The sequence below is a fragment of the Cnephaeus nilssonii genome (assembly GCF_951640355.1).
Source record: "Cnephaeus nilssonii genome assembly, chromosome: 12".
Lineage (NCBI taxonomy): Eukaryota > Metazoa > Chordata > Mammalia > Chiroptera > Vespertilionidae > Cnephaeus > Cnephaeus nilssonii.
In genome coordinates, this window is record NC_137083.1 from 77,177,108 (window position 1) to 77,199,696 (window position 22,589).

The 22,589-nt window shown below is 58.2% G+C and overlaps 1 protein-coding gene across 8 annotated transcripts in view; it reads left to right on the forward strand.

Annotated features, from left to right (window-relative positions):
• Positions 1–21,251, forward strand: part of AGAP3 (ArfGAP with GTPase domain, ankyrin repeat and PH domain 3) — a 54,999-nt gene extending 33,748 nt beyond the window's left edge. For 2 of the 8 annotated variants that reach the window (XM_079785568.1, XM_079785567.1), the window contains exon 9: positions 225–1,286. In XM_079785568.1, the coding sequence (XP_079641694.1) occupies positions 225–287 (63 nt within the window). In that variant the 3' untranslated portion in view covers positions 288–1,286. The other 6 variants (XM_079785564.1, XM_079785561.1, XM_079785565.1 and 3 more) reach the window with 6 other exon arrangements.
• Positions 21,252–22,589: the final 1,338 nt, after the last annotated feature.

Genomic DNA, 22,589 nt, shown 5'->3' on the forward strand with positions numbered 1-22,589 from the left:
GTGGGCCTCAACATTCCCCGCTGGCTGAGACGGACTGCCGGCTGCCCTGCCGCCTCCGCCGCCGCCGCCTCCTCCTCCTCCTCCTCCTCCTCCTCCTCCTCCTCCTCTTCATCCCGCTGCCATCTCTCCCCAGGCGCCTGGGTCTCCGCCCTCACCAGTGCTCACCAACTTACGCGGGGCTTGAGTATAACTTGCCAAAATCTTTATTCTTTCGATATTTGCAGATATGTGCCACTGTTTCCAACTTTTCATCAACAAAAAGGCCTTTCCAACTCCTTCCAAATTAGAAGACCAGGTGGTGACACAGCACCTCTGGACATTCCCCTGTGCGGGGCCGGCGGCGGGCCGGGCCCTGGGACTGCTCTCAGATGAGAAGCGGCCGCCGTGCTCCCCACTCCAGAGACCCACAGGAACCTTTGTAACTAACCCCCACCCCCAGGGAAGGCTAGGAAGCTGGAGCCCGCGGCTGGGGGCTGCCGGGGACCAGGCCCGGCTGGACGCTGCGCCAGGCTCGCTGCATGGACAAGAAGGGAGCTCGGCCCCACGCCCGCCCGGCACCGCGGCCCAGAGGGGCGGGGTGTCCAAGCGCCCACGGCCCGGCTGCTCCTGGGGGAGCTTTCCTGCCCCTCCCCTCCTCTGCTCCTTCCTGCATGGACTTCTGCGTTCCTGCTCTGCTCTGGACGCCAGCACCGCCGCGCGCTTGCCTTTCCCCCTCTTGGCCTCCCCGTTTCCTAGGATCCGCATTGGGGCGGCTCTGCCCCAGGAGCCTGGCAGGGGCGCAGGGCCCCTCACGGCCTCTCTCCTCTCTCTCTCCATCCACTGTGCCCCTCGGGCCGCGCCGATGAGCTCGGCGCAACGTGCCGTGTGGTATCTGTGCCGCAGACGGGTCACTGCCCGCTCACTTCTGGACTTTGCTCTCCCCGATTGTCGTGCCCTGTGCTCCTGGCCATTCCTCAGTCCCACCGTCCACCTCTCCTCACCCCTTCCCTTCTCTTACACCCCAGCCCCCTGGGCTGTGCGCCTCTCACGCCCTTGGTATTTCGTGTCCTTGCTCTTTTGTAAGGGGCGGTCCCGGCTCAGTGACCTGTGCTGCTCTGTATGGTGCCCTGTGTAAGAATAAACCCATTGGAATACTCGTGGTCTCAGTTCCTTCCCCGTCCCGCCGCCCCGGCCCTGCCCCGGCTAGGGCCTGTCCAGGCCGAGGGAGGGCGGGCGGGCTGGGGATTCCAGGTGGGCAGCTATCCCCCGCTGACCCCGGGCCCCTTTAACATTCCTCTTCTCTTCTCTTCCAGTCTCGGAAGGGTGCCGACTTGGACCGGGAGAAAAAGGCTGCCGAGTGCAAGGTGGACAGTATCGGGAGTGGCCGGGCCATCCCCATTAAACAGGTCAGCACCCCCTTCCCCTGAAGCCTGAGGAGCTGAGGCAAGGCCCAGGAAACGCTAGAGTATGGTCTTTTCTAGGCCTCTGTGACGGGAGATGGTGTGAGAGGCGGCACCCCCTCCCGTCAGGCCTGAGGTTCTACTAAGAAGGACTAACCTCTGGTGGGAAGGGTAGCCAGAGCCGGACTGCCGGTCTGTTCCTGCAGATCTGAGCCTGTGGCTGGAGCAGCCTGCTCTCTGGGCTTTGCCTGTACCTTACCACCACCAGGGGGCAGCAGAGAGCCGCCTTCAGTTGCTCTCCTGCTGGTGGTTCTGGAGTTGGGTCACCTGGAGGGGGCGACCTACTGCCTCTGCCAGAGGGCTTAGCCTGGGCGCTGTGGTCCAGAAAAAGGAAGAGAATTCACAGGAGTACCCTGAGTATGCACTGGCGGGCATAGTGAGAGCTGTAGGCCCTCCAGGTTCCATGGCAAAGTCTTACCCATTTGTAAAGAATAAACTTGGTTGAGGTGTCTCTCCCCAACTCCTTTCTGAGTCACTGCCTGGCAGGGCTCCCAGACCTGTGTGGGTGCCTGTGCTGGGAAGAACTTGAGTGATGGGGTGTCTTTGTGCAGAGATGGTGGTGTACTGGACAGGGCTCTAGAACTGCTGGCTGCACGAGGGTAGAGCCAGGCGGTGTCCCTCCGGGGCTTGGGCAGGAGCCTGTGCGCTGAGGTGCCCACGAGGATGGGGGCTGTGGCCTGGTGGTCAGTTGCTGTACCCACAGGAGCTGGGTGAGGCAAGACCTTCCTGGGAGCTGGTGGTTAGAGATGTCGTGTCTACAGGGGCCACGTTGGCAGGTTTTGACCACAGAGCACCAGAGCTCAGCTTGGCCAGGGCCCTGAGGTCCGGTCTGGCCCTCCAGGCTGGAGCTTCTGGGGTCCATGGGCAGTGTGACAAGAATTCGTGTGAAGGTCCATTTGGAACGGAGAGCCCAGGGTGTGGGTCAGGGTCCCAGAGGGCAGGATGGGGACACTGCACGTCCTGCTTCTGCTTCAGCCCTCCCCTGAGATGTCACTGCGCTCCGTCGGGTCTGCGTGCGGGGCGCCAGGTCTCCTGTAGGTCCCCACAACCCAGTGACGCCTGCCACTAGGGCTCTGCAGACCGAGCGAGGCCTCCTTGGGGGCTCTTCTGGGCGATGTGACTGATCCCAGAGGACTCCCCCCTGCCTGGGTATGTGTCCACACAGCCCTCTAACACATGGTGAGCACACGTCCTTCCTGTCTGGGGTAGAGTTGGCCAGGGATGCAGGAGCTGTGGGGTGGGGGTGGAGCCCTGTGGCCAGCACCTGGGCCTTCGGGCTGGGCCAGGCAGTCAGCTAGGTTACAGGCCCTAAACCTCAGGGCCCCCCAGCAGGACCGATACTGGGGGAAGGAGCCCAGCACAGTCCCGGCCCCGTTGCCCGCTGGAGGCAGCAGGTACCTCAGCAGGAGGGATCACAGGACATTTTGGGGAGTGCCTGCGGTTGGGGTGGAGGCTTCCTCCAGCCGGGGGCCATTCCTTCCGCTCCCACCGCCCCCTGCCCAGGGCCACCCTCCCAACGCCGCTCCTTCCCTCCCCCCTGCTCCTGCTGGGAGTGGAGATTGCATTTCAGTTGCCATTTGCATTCCCAATCAATCCGGACTCCGCAATTAAGCCGGCTGGCGGAGCTGGGAGGGAGGCGGCGGCGGAACGGGTCCTCTGGGGGCTGTCGCCTCAGCACCGCTCCCATTCCGCCCCAGATTGCTTCCTGCTCCGCCGCCGTGCGCAGCCAGGGCGGGAGCGGGAACCCCTGGCGCTCCTTCTCCCTCCTCGGAACGCGCGACGCCCGCGAGCCCAGCTTCTCCGCGGGCCCTGCCGCCGCCGCGGGTGACCGGCAGAGGCGCGGGGAGGGGCGGGCGGTGCGGCGGCGGCGGCTGCACCGGCTTCTCTGGGAGCTGGCGCTCCGCCCGCCCCTCCAGGCTTCAGGCTCAGGAGCCACCTCTTCGCCGCCGCCCTCTCCGGAGACCAGGCGAAGAGGCCAGGGTTTGGGTAGGAAAGGGTTGCCCTCCCCACCTGCCTCCGGTGGCTCCTGGTCTCCTGCTCGGAGGAGGGAGAGCTGCCATTTGTGAGTCCACGCTCCCCGTCTGTAGGGGCAGCAGGCCAAGGCAGTGACATAACTTGTTTGCTGTGAGGGCTAGTTGGTGGCAGGAGAGGGAGAAGAGCCCGGTTCCCTGTTCCTTGACAGGAGCCGCCACTCGTGGTCTGTGAGGTCTGAAAGGTTGGCGGCCGCTGCCCTAGAGGGAGGCTGGGGTGGGGGGTAGTGAGATGAGTTGCAGGGGAGCCCTCCCTGAGTGGGAGCAAGATGAGACTGATGAGCCTGGGGGAGGGACCCGGTCAGGAGACGGGGGCCAGGCACCCTTTCCTGGCCTGCGAGGGGGTGGATGCCTCCCCCAGAAGCAGGCCACCAGGCTCCTTCCCAGGCCAAGTGTCCCTGCCGCCCCTTGTAGTGTGAAGGTCCGTGTCTTCAGAAGCACCTGTGACCGTCCTGTCTGTCAGGCTGACTTGGACCCGGATGTGTCTGTCCTCCACCTCCAGGCGCAGGTGGGGGCAGCAGGAGGAGGAGGGGGGAGGGAGGGCCAGCAAGGATGTGTAATATCTATTGAGAAGTGGGAGGCTGGAGCGGAGGGCCCTTACCTCCACCTGGTCCCTACTTGGGGGAGATCAAGCAGGAAATCCCAAATCACCTGTTTGCTCATCTCCTTGCTCTGAACCTAGTATTGTATTCCCCGGAATTCAGAGGGGAGGTGGAATGGAGCCTGGGTTCCCCCATCTCAGGCCTCAGGGCACAGCCGATGCTGGAGGGACCCCCTTTCTCACACCTGAGTCTCTCTTTTGTAAAAAAATTTCAATTACAGTTTAAATTCAATATTATATAATTTTCAGGTGTATAGCACAGCGGTTAGACATAATACCTTACAAAGATGGTATTTCTAGTATCTACCGGACACCATGCAGAGTTATTACAATACTAGAGGCCCAGTGCATGAAATTCGTGCACGGGAGGGGGAGGGTCCCCCCAGGGATCCCTCGCTCCCTTACTGCCCACCTGCTCACTGCTCCTTACCGCGGCTCGGCTCGCTGCCTCAGAGGCAGGAGAGGCTCCCACCACTGCTGCTGCGCTTGCCAGCCGTGAGCCCGGCTTCTGGCTGAGCAGCGCTCCCCCTGTGGGAGGGCACTGACCCCCACGGGGCAGCTCCTGCACTGAGCGTCTGCCCCCTGGTGGTCAATGCGCAACATAGCGACCGGTCGTTCTGGTCGCTCCACTGTAAAGGTCACTTAGGTTTTTATTACATAGATTGTTGCCTGTATTCCCTGTGTTGTACTTTCCATCCCTGGGGCTGTTTTTATATATCCCTTCACTTTTCCCCTCCCCCAACCCTCTCACCTGGTGACCATTAATTTGTTGTCTGTATCTATGGTTTTCTGTTAGTTTATTTTCTTGTTAGATTCCACATATACTAGTAAGTGAAATCCTCACACCTGGACCTCCTAATCCCTCCTTCTCTCTTAGGGCAGGGCCCTCCGTTCCTAAAGGAGAAGCCATTACAGTATCTGTCTCTCTGCCCCTCCCCCCTTTGGCTCCCATTGAGATGGACTCGGGTGCGTCCCTGATCTCCCAGCCATTGCCGATCCGGATTTGTGGCCCCCGGTTTGTGGCTCAGTGTGGCTGTCCCTGTAGTTTTGTCCAGGCACCGGCAGAGAGCATGGCCTCTTCTCAGCTCTCCTGAGTTTGTGGGCCATGCTGGTCCTGGGAACCTGCCCCCGTAAACATTCTCCGCCATCCTCGGCCTCTCCCCGCCGCAGCCCGTCTTCACCCGCAGTGTGTCACTGCGGAGAGCCAGAGGCGGGGAGGGCGTTTTCAGGGCTTGTCGTTACAGGAAGGCAGCAAAGGCTGCCCCGAGTGTGGTCTCGTTTCCTCTTCCCACTTTCAGCCAATCCTGTCTGGTTTCTCCCTAACCCACCCACCAGATGTTTGCTGGGTGTCTGCTGTGTCCCGGGCATTGTCCCAATGCTGAGTGCATCAATGAACAAAACACACAGCAGTCCTTGCTCTCATGAGCTCTTGTCCAGCCTCATGCTCCTGTGACCTCCATGCTCGGAGTGTCTTACCTGCTTAGACGGGAAATCGGGTTGCTGGGCTCCATGGCGGGGGTCCTTGCTGCCTACCTTGGGGGAGTTGGTTAGGGGATTTTCTGTTCTAATCTGAGGCCACCACGGGGTAGAAGGCCAAGGCCTACCTGAGGTCGCTGTGCCCTTGGAGAGGCCCCGGCAGGAGGGAAGGGAAGGAGGACACCCCCCTGGAGCGGAGGCCCTGGGGCTAGCGCCTGTCTCTGACCCAGCCTCTGTCCTCAGGGCATCCTGCTGAAGCGGAGCGGCAAGTCCCTGAACAAGGAGTGGAAGAAGAAGTACGTGACGCTCTGTGACAACGGGCTGCTCACCTACCACCCCAGCCTGCATGTGAGTCCAGGGGGTGGGCAGAGGGACAGGAACTGACTCTGAGACCTTAGTGAGTTCGAGTGGATTCTTGCTTGAGTTGAAGGACTTCGCTTTGGTGGCTTGGGAACTGCACAGACCCCAAGACCCAGGCCCAGGCCAAGCGCTTACCTAAAGCTCTGAGTTGTGGCTGAGCCTGTCGGAGAAAAGGCCTCTGGGATGGTCAGCCAGGCTAGGCTGGTGTGGGCAGTCAGGTTTTACATCTGGCATTCTAGTTGTTTGAAGAGCTGATCTGGCCCATTTACACAGAATTGCTAAAGTTGGGGGTGCCCACGTTACCAGCCAGGTGTCTTTAGGGAGCCACACCCGTGGGGGCGCCCTGCGCCTGGGATGCTGGAGCTAGAGGGCAGTGAAACCAGGGCTATGGAGAATGGTGTTGGGACTTGGACAGGTCCTGGGAAGAGGAGAGTGGGGGATGTTGTTTGTGGGTAGAGGGGTCTGGAGGGTGTGTGGCCTGTGGCCGGGGTTTGCAATGATGTAGATTGTGGCTCCGCACCCTTCCTTCATCTCCCTCCCCGCACTGCGTGGCTCCAGCACACAGCTGTCACCAGAATCCATCTCTGTCACCTCCCCACTGTGGGGCTAATGAGTTCTCCTGTGAAGCCCCTCAAGCACAGCACGTGGGCCAGCCCCACCCCCGGCCCAGCGGCCCAGGGCCTGCCTCGGAGGGTCCCTCGCCTGCCTTTGATTCTGCACAGGCATAGGGAGGCCCCGCCCACGGTGCTGGTGATGACTGGGTCCTGCGAGCACCACCCAGACAGCCCTGCTGAGAACATGTGGAGGAGGCCTGGCGAGGGGAGCACCAGCAAGCAGTCCCTCCCAGGACGGCCAGAGTCCAGGGTGGCTCCTGTTTGATTTCCTCGGGTCCCAGGGGACAGCATTAGTTGGCCTGTTCGCTCCTGGTCTCCCTGATTCCACAGGTTGGGAGCTGGTGCTGGGATACCTGGCGATTGGAGGAGGGGCCACACTCGGGTGACCTTGGATATTTAGTACGAAGGCTCCCCAGCGCTGCCTCTCTCCCACTCTGGCCTCCTCCTCACACTCAGACCTGGTCCCGCGCTGAGTTGGTGACACCATGAGAGGCAGCAGGGTTACTAGGAAAGGCACTGACACTGAGGCACGGGGGTCTCAGAAAGTCACGGGGCAGCTGCGGGTGCAGAGTCTCTAAGAGGAGTCCAGGGCTGCCATGCCCGTGCACAGGCCTGGGCTGAGCCCACAGCGGTGCCTCTTAGCTTCCTCTCCCCAAGGCAGGATGTGCATGTTCTCTGCTCAGGCACTGTCTTGCCTGCTGAGCTGGGAACTGGGTTTTCTGGGGCATCCATTACTCCCACCTGTGTGCAGGGGGCGGGGGGTTACCCTTTCCCCTTTGCTTTGCTCCTGCCTGTTCCTTCTGCCTGTGCTGCCTTAGCTGGGTGCTGTGTTCTGCCCCCGGTGCTTGTCCCCAGGCCTCAGATTGGGGAGGAAGAAACCCAGCGAGAGGGGAAGGTGGTGGAGGGTCTTGAAACACAGAGGAGAGGGTTGGGAGTGGTGCTGTGTTTGGCTTGGGTTTGGGTTTGGGTTTGGGAAGGGAGGGTGAAGGCCCAAGGGAGTGCTGCTTTTATGCGAAGGCTCAGTGGGCTTTGTTGGATCATCAAAGTCACCCAGCCGGTGGCTAAGACGTGGACACGTGACTTTGACTCTGAGCACTCCCCAGATTTTGTGCACGTGCCAGGAGCACCTTCCTTCCGGGCCGCTGAGAAAGCCCCGGGAAGTTAGCATCAGGGTAGGTGTTGCGCAGACTGACGGTCACACAAGGTTGGCCAGGCTGGTGTCTGAGCCCCTCGGAGCCCTTCCCAGCGCCGCGCTCGTTGAGCTGTGTGTGGTTCAGTGTGTGGTTCAGTGTGTTTGGGGCCTGGGGCAGGATCGCAGGAGCTCTCAAGCCCGTTCCTGCTTTCTCGCAACGTGAGCCTAAGCGGCAGGTGGCTCTGCTGGCCCAGCACACCAGGCCCCGGCCAGGGCCGCTCTTGCTCTCCCAGCCTCAGGACTGCATTGAATGGGCAGCTCCTTTGAGAGCCCGGGCTTCGGCTCTGGGGTCAAAGTGCATGTCCTTCCCCCACACTGGATGCCAGGAGGGACTGGCACCTGCAAACGGTGGCATCATGCCCTTAGGTCTTCTTGTGTCATTCAGAAGACATGAATCGGATCCAGAACGGTGGTGATGGTGGGAGGCCGGGTGAAGCACTGGCCCGTGGCCGTGTGCGGTTCCATGAATGGGGCCTGGGTTTGCTGCCAGCAGAGGCTGCTTCACTTCGGCCGCCCCTCCCCTTCCTGGCCTCCTTCCTGATCGTCACTAGATGCGTGTTGCTGGTTTACCTGCCTCCATCTCCCCTTTGCCATCTTTTCCAACCTGAGCAAGCTTCCTCGTTGCCAGCAGTGAGCAGGCAGCCGGCCTCCCTGTGAGCTGCCCTGCTAGGGCGCCGTGCAGAGGAAGGACCCTTGGGAACTCCAGCCCTGCTCACAAGTACCCTCGGCCTCGCCGGCTGCCCTCCAGGACAGCTCTTACCTGGAACCCCAGGGCAGCCGTGCTGGATGCTCACCTGCCCAAGGAGGCCAGTTGGGCCGGATGGGCTGGATGGGCGGGCAGAGGAAGGGCTGGTGGGCAAGCCTCGGACCTCGCGCCCGATCCTCGCCTGGCCCAAGAGAGCCGCCACAGCCTCCCCCATTTTGCATCCAGCGGAGCCATTCACACAATCACCTTCTGTTAATTCTATCTGCAACATCAATTAAATTGTTTGTAGAAACTAATTGAATGTGGCTTAATCACACATCTTAATAGCTTTCCACGCTCTGAACTCGTTGTTAATTCCAGTAATAAAACGAGATGAGAACGCTGGCTGGGTAATTAGTGAGGAGGCTGGGGAAGAAATTGCTGTTTGATGGTGGGTAATAAAGGCAGCCGTGGTGACCGCTCTCCTGAGCAGCCGCCGCCGCCGCCGCCACGGCGCTCCCCCGTTCTGCTGACGGCGGGAAACGCTGCTGCTCTGCCCTGACGCTGTCCCTGCTGCTGCTCTCACACTCCCTTCCCATCCCCTCGGGTCGGGCTCCCTCTCCCAGTGCTGCGGCCCCGGGAGCTAGCCTGGCCCAGGGCACAGAGCAGAGCCTCGTCTGCGAGGTCAGAGATGCCAACCAGGCTGGCCCTTCGCCTCTGTCAGGGTCTGGGCCTCGGCCTCGAACAGAGTCCCTCCGTGCAGCTCTTGTTGGCGCAGGGTCAGCTTCTCCTGTCTTCTTCTCAGGTCCCAGCCCGGCATCCCGGGGCTGTCATGGGGCCTGAAAACTGTTGCCGCTGCTGTGGCCTGCTTGTGAACTGGAGCAGCCCAAGCCCCTCCCCCTGAGAGGGATGCAGCTGTGCTTCGGCCCAGCCAGCTGCTGCCAGTTGTCTGGAGCAGCCTAGCCAAGATGTGGTTGTATGCAGGGACTCGGGATGCGTATATGTGTAGGGACTCAGGATCGGTATATGCAGAAGCCAAGTCAGTGGGATGCTGGGGCTTGGAGTAGGGAGGGCCACGACAGTGGAGTCACACATTGGATGCTGGGCCGAAGCAGGACAAGTGGGCATGGTGACTGGGGGTGGGGTGGGGCGTGGGCTGAGTTGCTGGAGAAGGGACAGAGAGTGGGCAGAGGGGCGCCTGGGTTTGCTTCCTTCCCAGCCACCGTGGTGAGGCTCAGTGCTCGGGACAGAGGCCGGGCAGCACTCAGCAGAGTCGGGTGCCAGGGTGTCCAAGACTGTTCCCGTGGGCGGAGACTGCTCACTGGTGTCTCAGTGACATCACTCAGTGGTTGTGAGAGATGAACAAACGCCCTTGGAGCAGCATGTGCCCGAGACCAGGCACTTGGCCCCATCTCTCGGAGAGGACTCGGTGGTGGCAGAGGGCATGGGCACGGCCCAATGCTGCCGGAAGGGAGCGCCTCCTCGGACACACACTTAGGGAAGCTGCTCCTCCCCTGGCTGGCCGCGCCCCTCGGTCCTTCCCACGGGTCCCCGTCCTGTAGGGCCATCCAGCCTAAGGACAGATGTGCGGAGGGAGGCTGGCGTTGGGTGCCGTTTCCTTGTTCTCGCTCCTCTTCCTGACTGGTAACTTCCACCTTCTCTTGGCTACGTGGGGCCAGGTGACCCCTTTCCAGATGTCCTCTCGGTCGTTCCCAGAACGACGGCAGCCCCTGCTTCCCAGAGGCAATACTTCTGCTTCTTTAAGCAGAGGGCTCTGTCGCTCTTCCCGGAGCTAAAAAGTGAGAAGGTAGGAGAGAATGCTGGGTACCAGGAAGTCTGATGCCCGAAGGGGGTACAGCTAGGGCCGGGCCTGTGAAGGCTGCGTCTGAGATGGCGCTGTGCTGCTCAGGGGTGCTCTCTGGATGCAAAATATCCCAGAGGTGCTCCTGAGGGAAGAGGAGTTGATTCCGAGTCTAATCAGTGGGTTCTGTGCACCTGGCTCTGCTCTCAGGGACACCCCGGGGAGGGGGGGAGGGGGAGACAGGAGTCTGCAGTCTGGAAGGAGAAACCAAAGCAGTGGAAAAAGCTGGCCCCGCTGAGACCCAGGGCAGCACTGTGCCCTGCAGCCCCCTGTGGCCACTCCCCCGTGGGGCATCCTGACCAAGGTGGCCATGGCAGTGATGGTGGGGTCAAAGCACCCAGCAGCTCCCACTCTGGGTCCCTCCGGATGCTGACTGGAAGGAAGAGTGGAAGGAAGTCACCTTCAGTGCACAGCCTTGGGAATTGGAAAAGCCTGGACTTGAATCTGGCTTCACTGCCTTCTGCTTGTGCGACTTTGGGGCAGATTAACCTTTGTAAGCCTCCGTTTCTTCATCTGTAGAGTGGGTGGTGCGAAGATTATATGAGGTAACGTGTGTAATATAGATACACAGCTACAGTACAGTGACTCCTTGGCCCCCGAATGGGAAGAGGATGTGATGATGATAATGGTGTTATTATTAATTCCTGAGAACAGCAAAAAGAAGCAAAGGCTTCCCTTTAACTGTTCAACAAATACTGATTGTTAGGTGCTGTTCTAAGGACTGGGGACTGTTCTAGGCTGTAAAGGTTCTCCATGCCTCAAGTGGTGAGGGAGCTTCTGAAAACAGACTGGAGTGCTTGGTGACCAGCCCTCCAGGGCCTGGGAACCCAGTTGTCTGCATCCCGTGGAGTCTGTCAGTTCCTCTTGACCACGTGGGCCCTCTCCCTAATCCCATCTTGGTCCAGTACTTGGCCTCCTTAGCCATCTTCCCTAAAGGAGGCCTGAGCCTCAGCTCCTGGCTCCAGACCTTCTCTCCCCTGACTCTGCCCCCTCCTGGCTGAGTCCCCGAGCAGCATGTGGTCAGCGTGTAGATGTCGGTGTCATCCAGATTTGGGGACATTCTGTGGGGTTCACAGTCCTGCTCTTTAAACTTGAGCTTTCCCTCCCTACGCCACCCCAGGCAGCTCAGTGGAGACAGACCTAGGAGTTGAGAGGGACAGTGCCAGAGAGAGACAGTGCTGCCGAAGAATGACCTGTCCTAACGAACCGTCTGTCTTACCCCATGGCCCTTAGGATTACATGCAGAACATCCACGGCAAGGAGATTGACCTGCTGCGGACAACAGTGAAAGTGCCAGGGAAGCGCCTGCCCCGAGCCACGCCAGCCACAGCCCCCGGCACCAGCCCCCGGGCCAATGGGCTGGCCTTGGATCGGAGTAACACGCAGCTGGGTGGGGGCACAGGTGAGATGGCTGCTGGGGTGGGGGCGTGTGGAGAGCATTGCTTCCTTTTCTGGAAGAGTGGGGAGTGCTGCGACGGTGCCTGGGGAAGGCGTTTAGGGGCTTTGCCTTCAGCGGAGTCCTGTGAGCTCCGAACGTGCCACCCAGCGCTGGGCTTCAGGAGCAGCTTAGCCAAAGGCATTGCCAGAATTCCTGTGGTGTTAGAGGTAGCCGCCGATGCAGTCCTGCAGATGATACAGAGGTCGGAATGGAGCCCGAAGCCTCATGCTGACTGGTGGCTTCAGTGGCCCAGGGACTGTCTTTCAAGGCAGGTGATGGTGAGGGCAGGACCTTGGGCACGCATAGCCAGCGTCTCAGCCCAGCTTGCCATGTGGGGAGGGAGGGGGCCGGAAGGAGACAGAGCTGCTGCCTGGGGCCCACCTGGCAGATGTCGTCCTCAGTCTTCAGTGAGCGGTGGGGTCTTTGCTCAGAGAGGACTGAGTGTAGAGACCAGCTGGAGGCCCAGCAGACTCTGCCGCGTGGCCAGCGGTCTGGAAAGAAGAGATAGAGCCTGAGAGAGTCTGAGCTTGAGGCGAGGCAGCTCCTCCTGGGCCAGCTCTTCCCTTTCCAGATGACACTTGGCTTCTGGACCCTTCCCCTCAAGACCTAAGTCTTGCTATTCTAGATAATCAGATCTTGTTTTCCCCTGGCCCGGAAACAGCTGCTCAAACACGGTCCTGCCCTCCTAGGTGCTGCCACTGCGTCCCTGCCCCAGGGCTAGCTCTTAGCATGCGTGTGCTGCCTTCCCACAGGTGCAGGGTGTTTCTGCTTGTCACACTCAGTGCTCAGGGGCTGGGGTACTTAGTCCCTAGAATGGATGGCACAGACCCCAAAGAATTGCCCCATTCAAAACGCTGATAGGGCCGCGCACTGAGCAAGTCGGGACTAAGGAAGGTAGGTGGGACGACGGCCTCCTGCATGTGCTCCTGAGTGGGCACCTGCCCTGGGGCTTGTGCTCGGCCTGGAGGCACTGGGAGAGGCCAGGGGGCGCTGACATCCGCCGAGTGAGGTGAGCTAGGTGCAGGCAATTCCAGCTCTGAAGCTGAGATCATCGTCCCCATTTTATGGATGAGGAAACAAGGGCTCAGAGAGGTTAAGTAGCTTGTCTGTAAAATCCCACAGTAAGTAGTAGAGCTGGGGTTTGAATCTGTTTCTGACTCGAAAAGCTATGTTTTGTCCTCTTCCATCCTGAGCTGAGGAAGAAGCCCGTGAGTTGTGCAGAGGGAGCCCTAGTGGGCAGGGGGAGGAAGGAAGCTAAGGCAAGAAAGACAACCACCCATCAGGTTGGGGTGCCTCCTGTGAGGGTGCACTAGGGGAGGATCCTGCTCGATGGCAAAGATGGGAGGCCATGTGCAGCCCCCAGTGCTGTGCCCAGAGAGTGAGTCAGGGCTGCTGGGAAACCCCTGGCATGTAGGGGAGGGGACTGGAGGTCAGCCAGGGCCCCAAGAGCTTTCCCGGTGCTGCCTGGGGACAGTGAGTGTCAGTTTCTGGCCTGGCTCAGGGTTTCCCACGTCATACTGGAGGAGGAGGAAGTGTGAGTGCCCCAAAAGGGAACCTTTCCTTGAAGCGGGTAGCAAGAGAAGCTGGGCTGTTACCCCAAAGAGGGGGGATCAATAAGAACCTCTGTCCAGTCACATTCCTGGGCCCTGATAGCTTCACCTGGGGAGCAGAAGTGGCGCACGGAGAAGGGAGTCGCATGCATCACACTCACCCGCATCATTACCAGCGCCCACAGACCCTCGCTGACATTCCCAGAACATATGGACCAGCATTTATCCAAGCCTGCGTCCCCTCGCTGCACGCTGACACCGACCTCATGCACACTCACACATGTCTCCCGCTCACCGGGCGATGTTAACATCTCATTATCTTTGTTACTGTAATTACATTATCCGCTGCTTTATGCAGAATTATCCTCCGAGGACTAATTGATGGCTCCATGTTTAATTCATTAATCATTAGCATCAAATTCGACAATTACAGTGCACACTGATTGTGGGATTGCAGGCGTAATGAGGGGAGAATTAACAAAGAAAAGGGAGAGTACTTTTTCTTCCCTGGGGTTTTGGGTTGGGGGCTTGGGAGGAAGGTGGGCCTGTGATCTTTGGGTTGGGGACTGGGGAGGAGGGAATAAGATTTGGAACCCAGGAGGGGATGGGAGCAGGGCGGGGGAGAAGCACGGTGTCTGAGAAGTTAGAACTGAGCTGTTCCCCTGGAAGGTTTCCTGACCATGAAAAAGGCTGTGTGCAGGGACCTGAAGCCAGAGCAGGAAGGAGCAGGATTCTGAAGAGGAAGGTCAGCATGTTGCCTCCAGGGGCAGGAAGCGGGTAGACTGGCTGCAGTCTCAGCGCCACGCATCTAAGCACCTATTGTGTGCCTGGTCCTGCCTGGGAATACAATAGAAACACAAAACTTGACCTCCTTTCAGTGTCAGACCGTCCCCGGAGGATTAGGGAGGTCTGGTCTGTCCCATTTCCTTCTAATGGCTTTCGGCTCAGAGCTTCCCACTCCCAGGCTTCTACAAACTCAACCCGTGTGCTCGCAGGGCTGGTTTGAGGCCTTGTGTTTGCTGCTTGCTCTCTCCAGCTTTTTCCAGCTTGCAGGCCCATCTCTGCTTCCTTACTAACCTCCAACACCTAGCCAGGTCTGTGCTGCTTTGGGGCAAACACCTCGGGTGTGGCCTGCTCATCCTGAGACCTCCCACGGCCATTGCCTTCTGGGCTGTGTCCCAGCCTGTCTCAGGTGGACTGAGGTGAGAGGGCAGTGTAGGCCCTTTGAGTGTTATGCGCTCTGAGGTCCCATGACTGTTCCCACAGTCTCTCCGCTAGTCCTCAGAGCCTAGGGAGAAGGCAGGGAATTCTGAGGTCACTCCTGGTTCTCCCTGCCCAGCCTTGGCACTCCTGGAGCTTCGGTTCCCCTCGGCTCTGCCGTTCTTCCCTGATGGGAAACGAAAGATTAATTTTCTCCAGCCCAACAGGATAATTACTAATACTAATTAGACATAATTACTTGAATTTGATACACTTATTTCTCATCAGAATGGCAGCAAAGCTGAGGCAAAGCAAATGGCATATGTGGACTAGATAGGGTGCAGGTCCCTGACCAGGAGAGAGGAGGCTGGGGATAATGGCCCGATGAGGGGCTCCGCAGTGATGGGGGTGTCGATACCACTCCCCCCCACTTTTGGGTGCCAGGGAGGGGACAGATGTGTATACCTTGCGTATGGAGAGAGGAGGGACGTGAGGTCAGACTGGCTGCTTCCTAAGGCCTGTGTGATGCCTCTGGTTCTCCAACAAGCCTGGCCCCTACCTGGACCCAAGCCTCCTTAATTTCTGGTCAGCTTCCTGTTGGAATTTCTCAAGCTGTGCCTACAGCCCCGTGTCCAGGAAAGCCTATGTGCACCCCTCCCCTGACCTCTCCTCCTAGTCTGACCCTTCCCCTCTCCAGGCGCCCCCCACTCGGCCAGCAGTCCGGCCTGGGCTGGCCTGCGTCCCGAGGGGCTGCACCAGCGCTCCTGCTCCGTTTCCAGTGCCGACCAGTGGAGTGAGGCTGCTGCCCTGCCCCCAGGTATGCAGGACCCCACGAAGGGACAGAGGAAGGCAGCCTGGGCCTGGGCGGCTGTGATTGGGTGGTGCCCAGGCAAGGGGAGGGGGCCCTGTGGAGCCCTCGGGGCTGTCGCAGGGCTCTAACCCTTCTCTGGCCTCCCCATGAGCTTCCTGCCCCCAGCTAGAGACCTGCCTCTGCAGCGTCTCCGGCAGCCCGGCCACTGTCCCCAGGCAGCACTGGTGGCAGCTCTGCATCCCCATCAGCCCCCTGCGCAGCCAGCTCATCAGCCTCACTGTGGGGGGGACAGGGAAGCAGGGCTGAGTAGGGGAGTCCAAGGCAGGAGAGGGAGTCCCTGCAGACAGGATCCAGGGAGCCGTCCAGAAAGGTAGTGTCCTCACCCCTGCTGTCTCCTCCTCAGATAGGTTGAGGCCCCACCCTTCTCCTTCTCCTGTCCCACCCTCCTATTTCCTTGGCTCTTCCTTTTATTCCCTCTGTCCATTTTTGTATATTGCATTTCAACTTTTCCTTCCCTGCACACACATTCCCCCCTCCCCTTTTCTCCTTACTCTCACCTGTATCCTAACCCTTTGGACACACATCCTGGGAGCAGTTCTCATGGCTAAAAGGAAAATGGGTGCAGCTCTGCCCTCCTTTACTAAGTGAGGGTGTAAAAGGGAGGAGACCCCAGGGTCCAGGTTTGCCTCTCCCGCTGCCCCTCCTCCCCACACACGGGGCAGTAGTGCCCCTGCGCATTAACTACCCAGTGAAGTGCTGCTCCCAGCCTGAGCTCGGGCCAGGCACGCACTGGTATTCACAGCACAGGGAACCGAGTCCAACCTCCCTGGGGAGTGAGTGTGCAGGGCCTGAGAAGGGGGGCTAGGGCCCTTCCTGGGCCACCGTCCCCAGGCCCGTCCTGGCCTTGGTGGGGCCCCTCTGTTGAGTCTGGAAGGCAAGGGGGTAGGGAGGGAGGGAGGGAGGGAGCATGTCTACCTCTAATGAAGTTTGACATTTAGTGGTGAGCGCTGGGCGGGGTATGGGAGATAGGAGCTTGATTAGCGCGCTCTAATTGACAGTAATTAGGCAGCTCCCTGATTGTTTCTAATTCTGCTATTAATTGTCAGGAGCAGGGAGTGTGATTGAGGATAAATTTGGTGCGGAGCTGCTGGGGCTTCAGCTTCCTATGAGTTCCCTAGGCCGCCTTCCACCCCTCCAGGCTGCAGAAGCCAACATTTCTGCCTCGCCTTTTTTCTGTTCTGCCTGACTTTCCTACACTCTCCTCTCCCCACCTTCTCCTCCACGGAGCCTGGCAGGCTGCTCTCCCAGGGTGGCCCAGCTGCACTTCAGGGTGGCTCTCTTAGGGGCACTAGACAGGACTTATGCTCAACCCCCGCCCTCCCTTCTGCCCACACTTCTCCAATTCTCCCCTCCCCAGCCAGTGGCTCAGCTGAGGTGCTCGGTTCCAGCCCCAAGCTGGAGCCTCCCCCATCTCCCCACTCCAACCGGAAGAAGCACCGGAGGAAAAAGAGCACCGGGACCCCCCGACCAGACGGCCCCAGCAGTGCTGCCGAAGGTTAGGGGGACCCAGAGGGATACCGGGGCACAAGAGGTGGGCAGTGGGACTTGGGGACAGTACCCTAAAAGTATTAGGTTCAGCACTTAGTGATAATCCTCAGTAAAAGTAGTTCCACACCTTCTTTTGGCAATCTAGACCTGGTGTCTTAGCTCTTTTCTTCTGCCTAACGTAAACCCTTTCTGTAAAAATGTGAGCTTGCTTCTCTTATTCTTACAGAAGGTAAAAGGTCACAGGCAGCTACTCCAATGGCTCTTCCAAGACTTGCGGAAAAGCAGGACCTATGTTTTCTGTGTCTCTTGTATCACCATTGAGTTTAATGAGTGCTGGGCACATAATAGGTGCTTAATACATGTGTACCGATGGGCTGAGCCTCTCCTCAGTCAGCTGTAGGCTAAAGCCGTGGTCGGCAAACTGCGGCTCTTTGGCCCCTTGAGTGTGGCTCTTCCACAAAATACCACAGCCTGGGCGAGTCTATTTTGAAGAAGTGGCGTTAGAAGAAGTTTAAGGTTAAAAAATTTGGCTCTCAAAAGAAATTTCAGTCGTTGTACTGTTGATATTTGGCTCTGTTGACTAATGAGTTTGCCGACCACTGGGCTAAAGGATTCCAGCTCCTTATTTTTCCATAGGCCCTCTCACATAATCCTCTGTCCGTCATAGCGCCACTTCTCTGATTTTCCCTAAAGTATCTTCCAAATATCCCTCTGATCAGTGGTTGGAGTCTCTCTCTGACATTGACACCTAGTTTGTCATTTCTGTTCTGATTGTCAAGTTAGGGGTGTGGGAATGTGGGTGGAGACCACCTCCGTGGGAAAGAGCTACCTTTCCCAGCCTCCCTGTGATAGAGTGATTCTTCGTGTTCGTGGCACACGGCCCACCTGTCCCAGGGAACGGAGCCCCAAGTGATGGCGATGATGCAGTTCAGAGGCTGTGTTACGAGCAAGGTGGGGTGGAACTGTGAGCTAGGGAGAGAACAGGTGCCAGTCTTCTTTTTCTAGGAAGGCAGTTCTGTTAAGGGTGCCCTGAGAGCAGGAGTCCAGCAGGATGACTTCCAGGGGATATTAGTGTCCTGGAGGTGAGAGGCTTCCCTGGATGGGACACGTGGCTCAGGCCTTTGCCATGGGCTCAGCCTTGGGCCTCCAACAGGTACCCTGAGCTGTTGCTCCAGCTCCCACAATACAGTCACCCCGCTTGTTAGGAACTGTTCACGCACGGGGCAGTGACCATTGGGAATGAGATCCATGTGGCTGTCTTCTGGGGGAGCAGAACTTGGAACAGCTGGACCACATTACTTGGGGTCACAGTCCAGCCTCCATACTGTCACTGCAGATGTCCTTCGGTCCCTGTCTGCTCACACATCCTAGTTTGTGGAGAAAACCTCTCCTCTCCCCATCCACTTGCCCTTCCTGCCTGTCTATGGGAGGGTAGTGGGGGAGGGGCACAGCTCCCAGGAGCCCCATGCTGACGCCGTCAGGAATATTGGGTTTAATGAGCTGCAAAATGAGGTGGCTGCAGCTGACATGTACGGATGCCCACACCAGCCTCCCCCACCCTCTCCCAGCATTGCCTCCTAGCACCCCATCTCATCCTTCTCCAGATACTCAGCTCTTCTTGTTCCAGGAAGCACCCTCTCTGATTTCCAGACCCACTGCTGGCAGTGCCAGTGATACCGAAACTCAGGCCCAGGTGGTTAGGAATGGAGGGTTGAGGCTCCACACTACTCTTGCAAGTGTCCTCCCTCCCACCTTGCAAATTGCCCTGGAGAGCGTGGTCCTGGAGGCTGGGTGATGGAAGGAGGATGGGTGCCGGGAAAGCAGGGTGGTGAGTGGCTTGTGGCCGTGGCACCCACTATGGTGGTGGTAAATGTTCCATCCCCCACAGAGGTGGAGGAGTCCTTTGAATTTGTGGTGGTGTCCCTCACCGGGCAGACGTGGCACTTCGAGGCCTCGACAGCCGAGGAGCGGGAGCTGTGGGTACAGAGCGTGCAGGCCCAGATCCTCGCCAGCCTGCAGGGCTGCCGCAGCGCCAAGGACAAGGTTGGCATGGAAGCCCGAGTGGGGTGGGACCCAAAGGTGGCCTCATGATTGACCAGCCACCCCTTGTCTCCCACTGTGGCAGACTCGACTGGGGAACCAGAATACAGCTCTGGCTGTGCAGGCCGTCCGCACTGTTCGTGGCAACAGCTTCTGTATCGACTGCGACGCCCCCAGTGAGTGGCAGGGCCAGGGTTAGCGGGGCTGGGCTTGGGGCGGCTTAGAGAAAGCTCCACAGGCTCCACAGAGAAAGCTCGACAAGAGGCTTCCAGTAGGCCCAGGAGGAGGGCGGGGAGGAAGAGGACTCTGGGTGGTCTTACTGGTCGCCCTCGGGCTTCACTGTGCTTCTTCTCCTTACCTAGATCCAGACTGGGCCAGCCTGAACCTGGGCGCCCTGATGTGTATCGAGTGCTCAGGGACCCACCGACATCTTGGGGCTCACTTGTCTCGGGTCCGTTCCCTTGACCTCGATGACTGGCCACCTGAGCTGCTGGCTGTCATGACTGCCATGGGCAATGCCCTGGCCAATAGCGTCTGGGAGGGGGCTCTGGATGGCTATGCAAAGCCAGGGCCTGACGCCTGCAGGTAAATGGATGGGACCCTGAACCTGGCCAAGAAGGGAGGGGGCATCAGTGTTCCTGTATGGGGAAGATTGAAGATGGTGCCACGTGTCTGTGACAGTGCTAGAAGGGTTAAAACTGGCCGTTGCTGTGCTTGGCAGTTGGCCCCTTGGGGTTCCCCTCCTCCTCCCTCCCTGTCATTCAGGCGCCTCACAACAAGAGGCCCTTTCTGAGTTGTTATCAGCTGGTCAGGGGGCCAGCAGGAGGTGCATGCGCAGGGCCGTATCTGCACTGTGGCGCAAAGGCCCAGCCTGAGCTCTGAGATGGGGAGAATGGGTAGTAGATAGGACAGTGGTGGGCCCCCAGCACAGTCTCCCATCCCCTTTATTCTAGCAGGACCAGATAAGCTGCCACACGAGCCTGCCTGGAATCTTCCTGCCCTTCTGGCCCTCTACATCCCTGCTGTCCCCAGGGGCCTCCCTTCAGCCTTCCTTCCTTTCATCTTCTTCCACACCCTTTGCATTGCCCACTGCCCCTCTGTATGTCCTTGATCTCTTCTCTACCCTGAGACTTTTTCCCACTATTTTCCCCTATTCTCCTTTTGGGTGTTTATGTCATTTCCTGACCACTCTCCCTGGCCCCGTCCTTCCTCACTCATGCCTTGATGGGCCCGTGTTTTCAGAGAGGAGAAGGAGCGCTGGATACGGGCCAAGTACGAACAGAAACTCTTCCTGGCCCCACTGCCGAGCTCGGATGTGCCACTGGGGCAGCAGCTGCTCCGGGCCGTGGTGGAGGACGACCTGCGGTTGTTGGTGATGCTTCTGGCACATGGGTCCAAGGAGGAGGTGAACGAGACCTATGGGGATGGGGACGGGCGGACGGCTCTGCATCTCTCCAGTGCCATGGCCAATGTTGTCTTTACACAGCTGCTCATCTGGGTGAGTCCTGGGCTCCCGCCTTGCCTTTCGAGCCCCCCCACTTGCAGGCTCCTCTGATGTGCCCTGACATCCTTTTTACCCCAGACCTTTGAAAGCCACCTCTCCTTTTCTTCCCCAAGAACCTGTCTTGCCTGCCATGTCACACCAACTGTGAAAATATGCTTTCTTCTGCAGTATGGAGTGGACGTGAGGAGTCGGGATGCCCGGGGCCTGACTCCACTGGCCTATGCTCGCCGGGCTGGCAGCCAGGAGTGTGCAGACATTTTGATCCAGCATGGCTGCCCTGGGGACGGCTGTGGCTTAACACCTACCCCCAACAGAGAGCCTGCCAACGGCACCAACACCTCTGCTGAGTTGCACCGAAGCCCTAGCCTCCTTTAAGGCCCAGGAAGAGGGCAGTGGTCAGAAGGACTCCATACCCGGGGTACCTCCTCCCTGTAGGCACTGGGGAAAACAAAAATGCAGAGACTGAGATGTAGAGACATGCATAAAGGAAGAAGGAGAAAAACAAACAGCTAAATGGGGGAGACAGATCAGAGGAGATGTCTGGGATTTGAGCTGCAGCAGAGAGGGTGTGGAGGTAGTTAGCCTTCTGCCCTACAGTGCCATTAAGAAGGGACAGGACCCTTTGGAGGTACCTGTGAGGAGAGGGGAGCAGGACCTCTCCCTCCTCCAGATTGCTACCCTCTAGTGCCAGCCCCCTGCGAACTTCATCTCAAAGTGGAGCCTGGATAAAGCACAGGTTGGGGGTGCTGGATGAAATACAAGGGGGTGATCTGTGAGTCCCATGTAAATTTGTACATTCAAATATTTATGTTTGTGTACATATTTGGTGTGAGTGTATGATGAGCCAATAAACCAGACTGTGTGGTCTTGTTTCCCCCTTTTATATCTCTACCCTTCTCCAAATGCCCTCACCTCTACCTCTTTGCCCCATCTTCTCATGTTTGCTCTCGGTACTCTCGGATTGTCTTCCCTGAGCCTTCCGTGAACATCTCTTTCAGCCTTCTTTTGCTGCAGGTATAGTTGAGTTTGTCAACAGTACTGGCAGTGAGTCTGGACGAGGTGATACAGACCTCTGGAAGTTTCCTGCTGCATTCTCTACTCACCTCCCTTCCCTCAAATTTTCCCAGCTAGTAGTCTTATTTTCATCAACATTCTATCCAATAACCTCCTGCCATGACTTGTACTGGCCAAAGTTCACCCAAAGAGAGGGTATAAGCATTGTCCCCCTTTCTGAGAGTATGGGAACTAGCCTACACAGGGAAGGAAACGAGTTAATGCACAGGAGAGCTCGGGTTGCCGCGGGAGGAGTGGCTTGGTGCTCACTAGGGCAGCCCTTCTCTCCGGACAGATGCCTAGCCTTTGCTTTTAAGGAAAGGGGAGGTGATAGGTCACTGATGGCAGAAGATTTACCTTGAGTCCCACCATCTTGCCAGGCTGGGGCAGAATTCAGAGCCTCTGCTTTTCTCTCTATCCCTTAGTTATGTTAGAAGATCTAGGGGAAACCCTCCTGTACCTGTTCTTGAAGGGTAAGAACTTGCTAAGTTAGGGTCTGTAACTAATGCTGTTCCTTAATTTGTTCATAGAATTCCAACCCCAAAGCCTCATTCCTATCTCTGTAGCTTCCCCCACAGTACATACCCTTCCAGAACTATCAGATTCTTTTCTGCCTCCTTCACTTTGCAATGGGCCTTCTCAACCAATCTCATTTTGTAACAAGAGGATTGGTATCCCAAACTTCATAAATGCTGTGATTGGGAGGAGAGACCACAATTAATGCCATAAGAAACAACTGGAAATGTGTCTTTTACTCTATGCCCTCATGTCTGGGACACTAAATGGTGGCAGATGCACTAAGCTTCTGTGTCCTCTGCATAAAGATTGATGAGCTCACAGGTGATGAGAGTGAGCCAGCACCTCCCCTCCCCCCACCTGCCTGCCCAGTCACTAACAAATTCAAACTGCTAACCTCTACCTAGTTAGAGAGGGCTTGGACACACCCAAGCTAAACTAGGGCCAAGTATTTCATTTCCTGTCCTGATACAAATGTGAGTGAGTCCTCTCTTCTGAAGTCTGCCAACTCTTCCAAAGAAGGAGGCGGAGATGATGAAGCTTGCCTGTTTAATGGGTAAAGGACCACGTTAGGAACATGAGGTCTAACGGTGCACAGTGGGCAGACCCCAGGCTGGGAAAGAATAGATGTGGAGGTAGTTTACATGAGAAGAGATGGTGTGTGTCGAGTT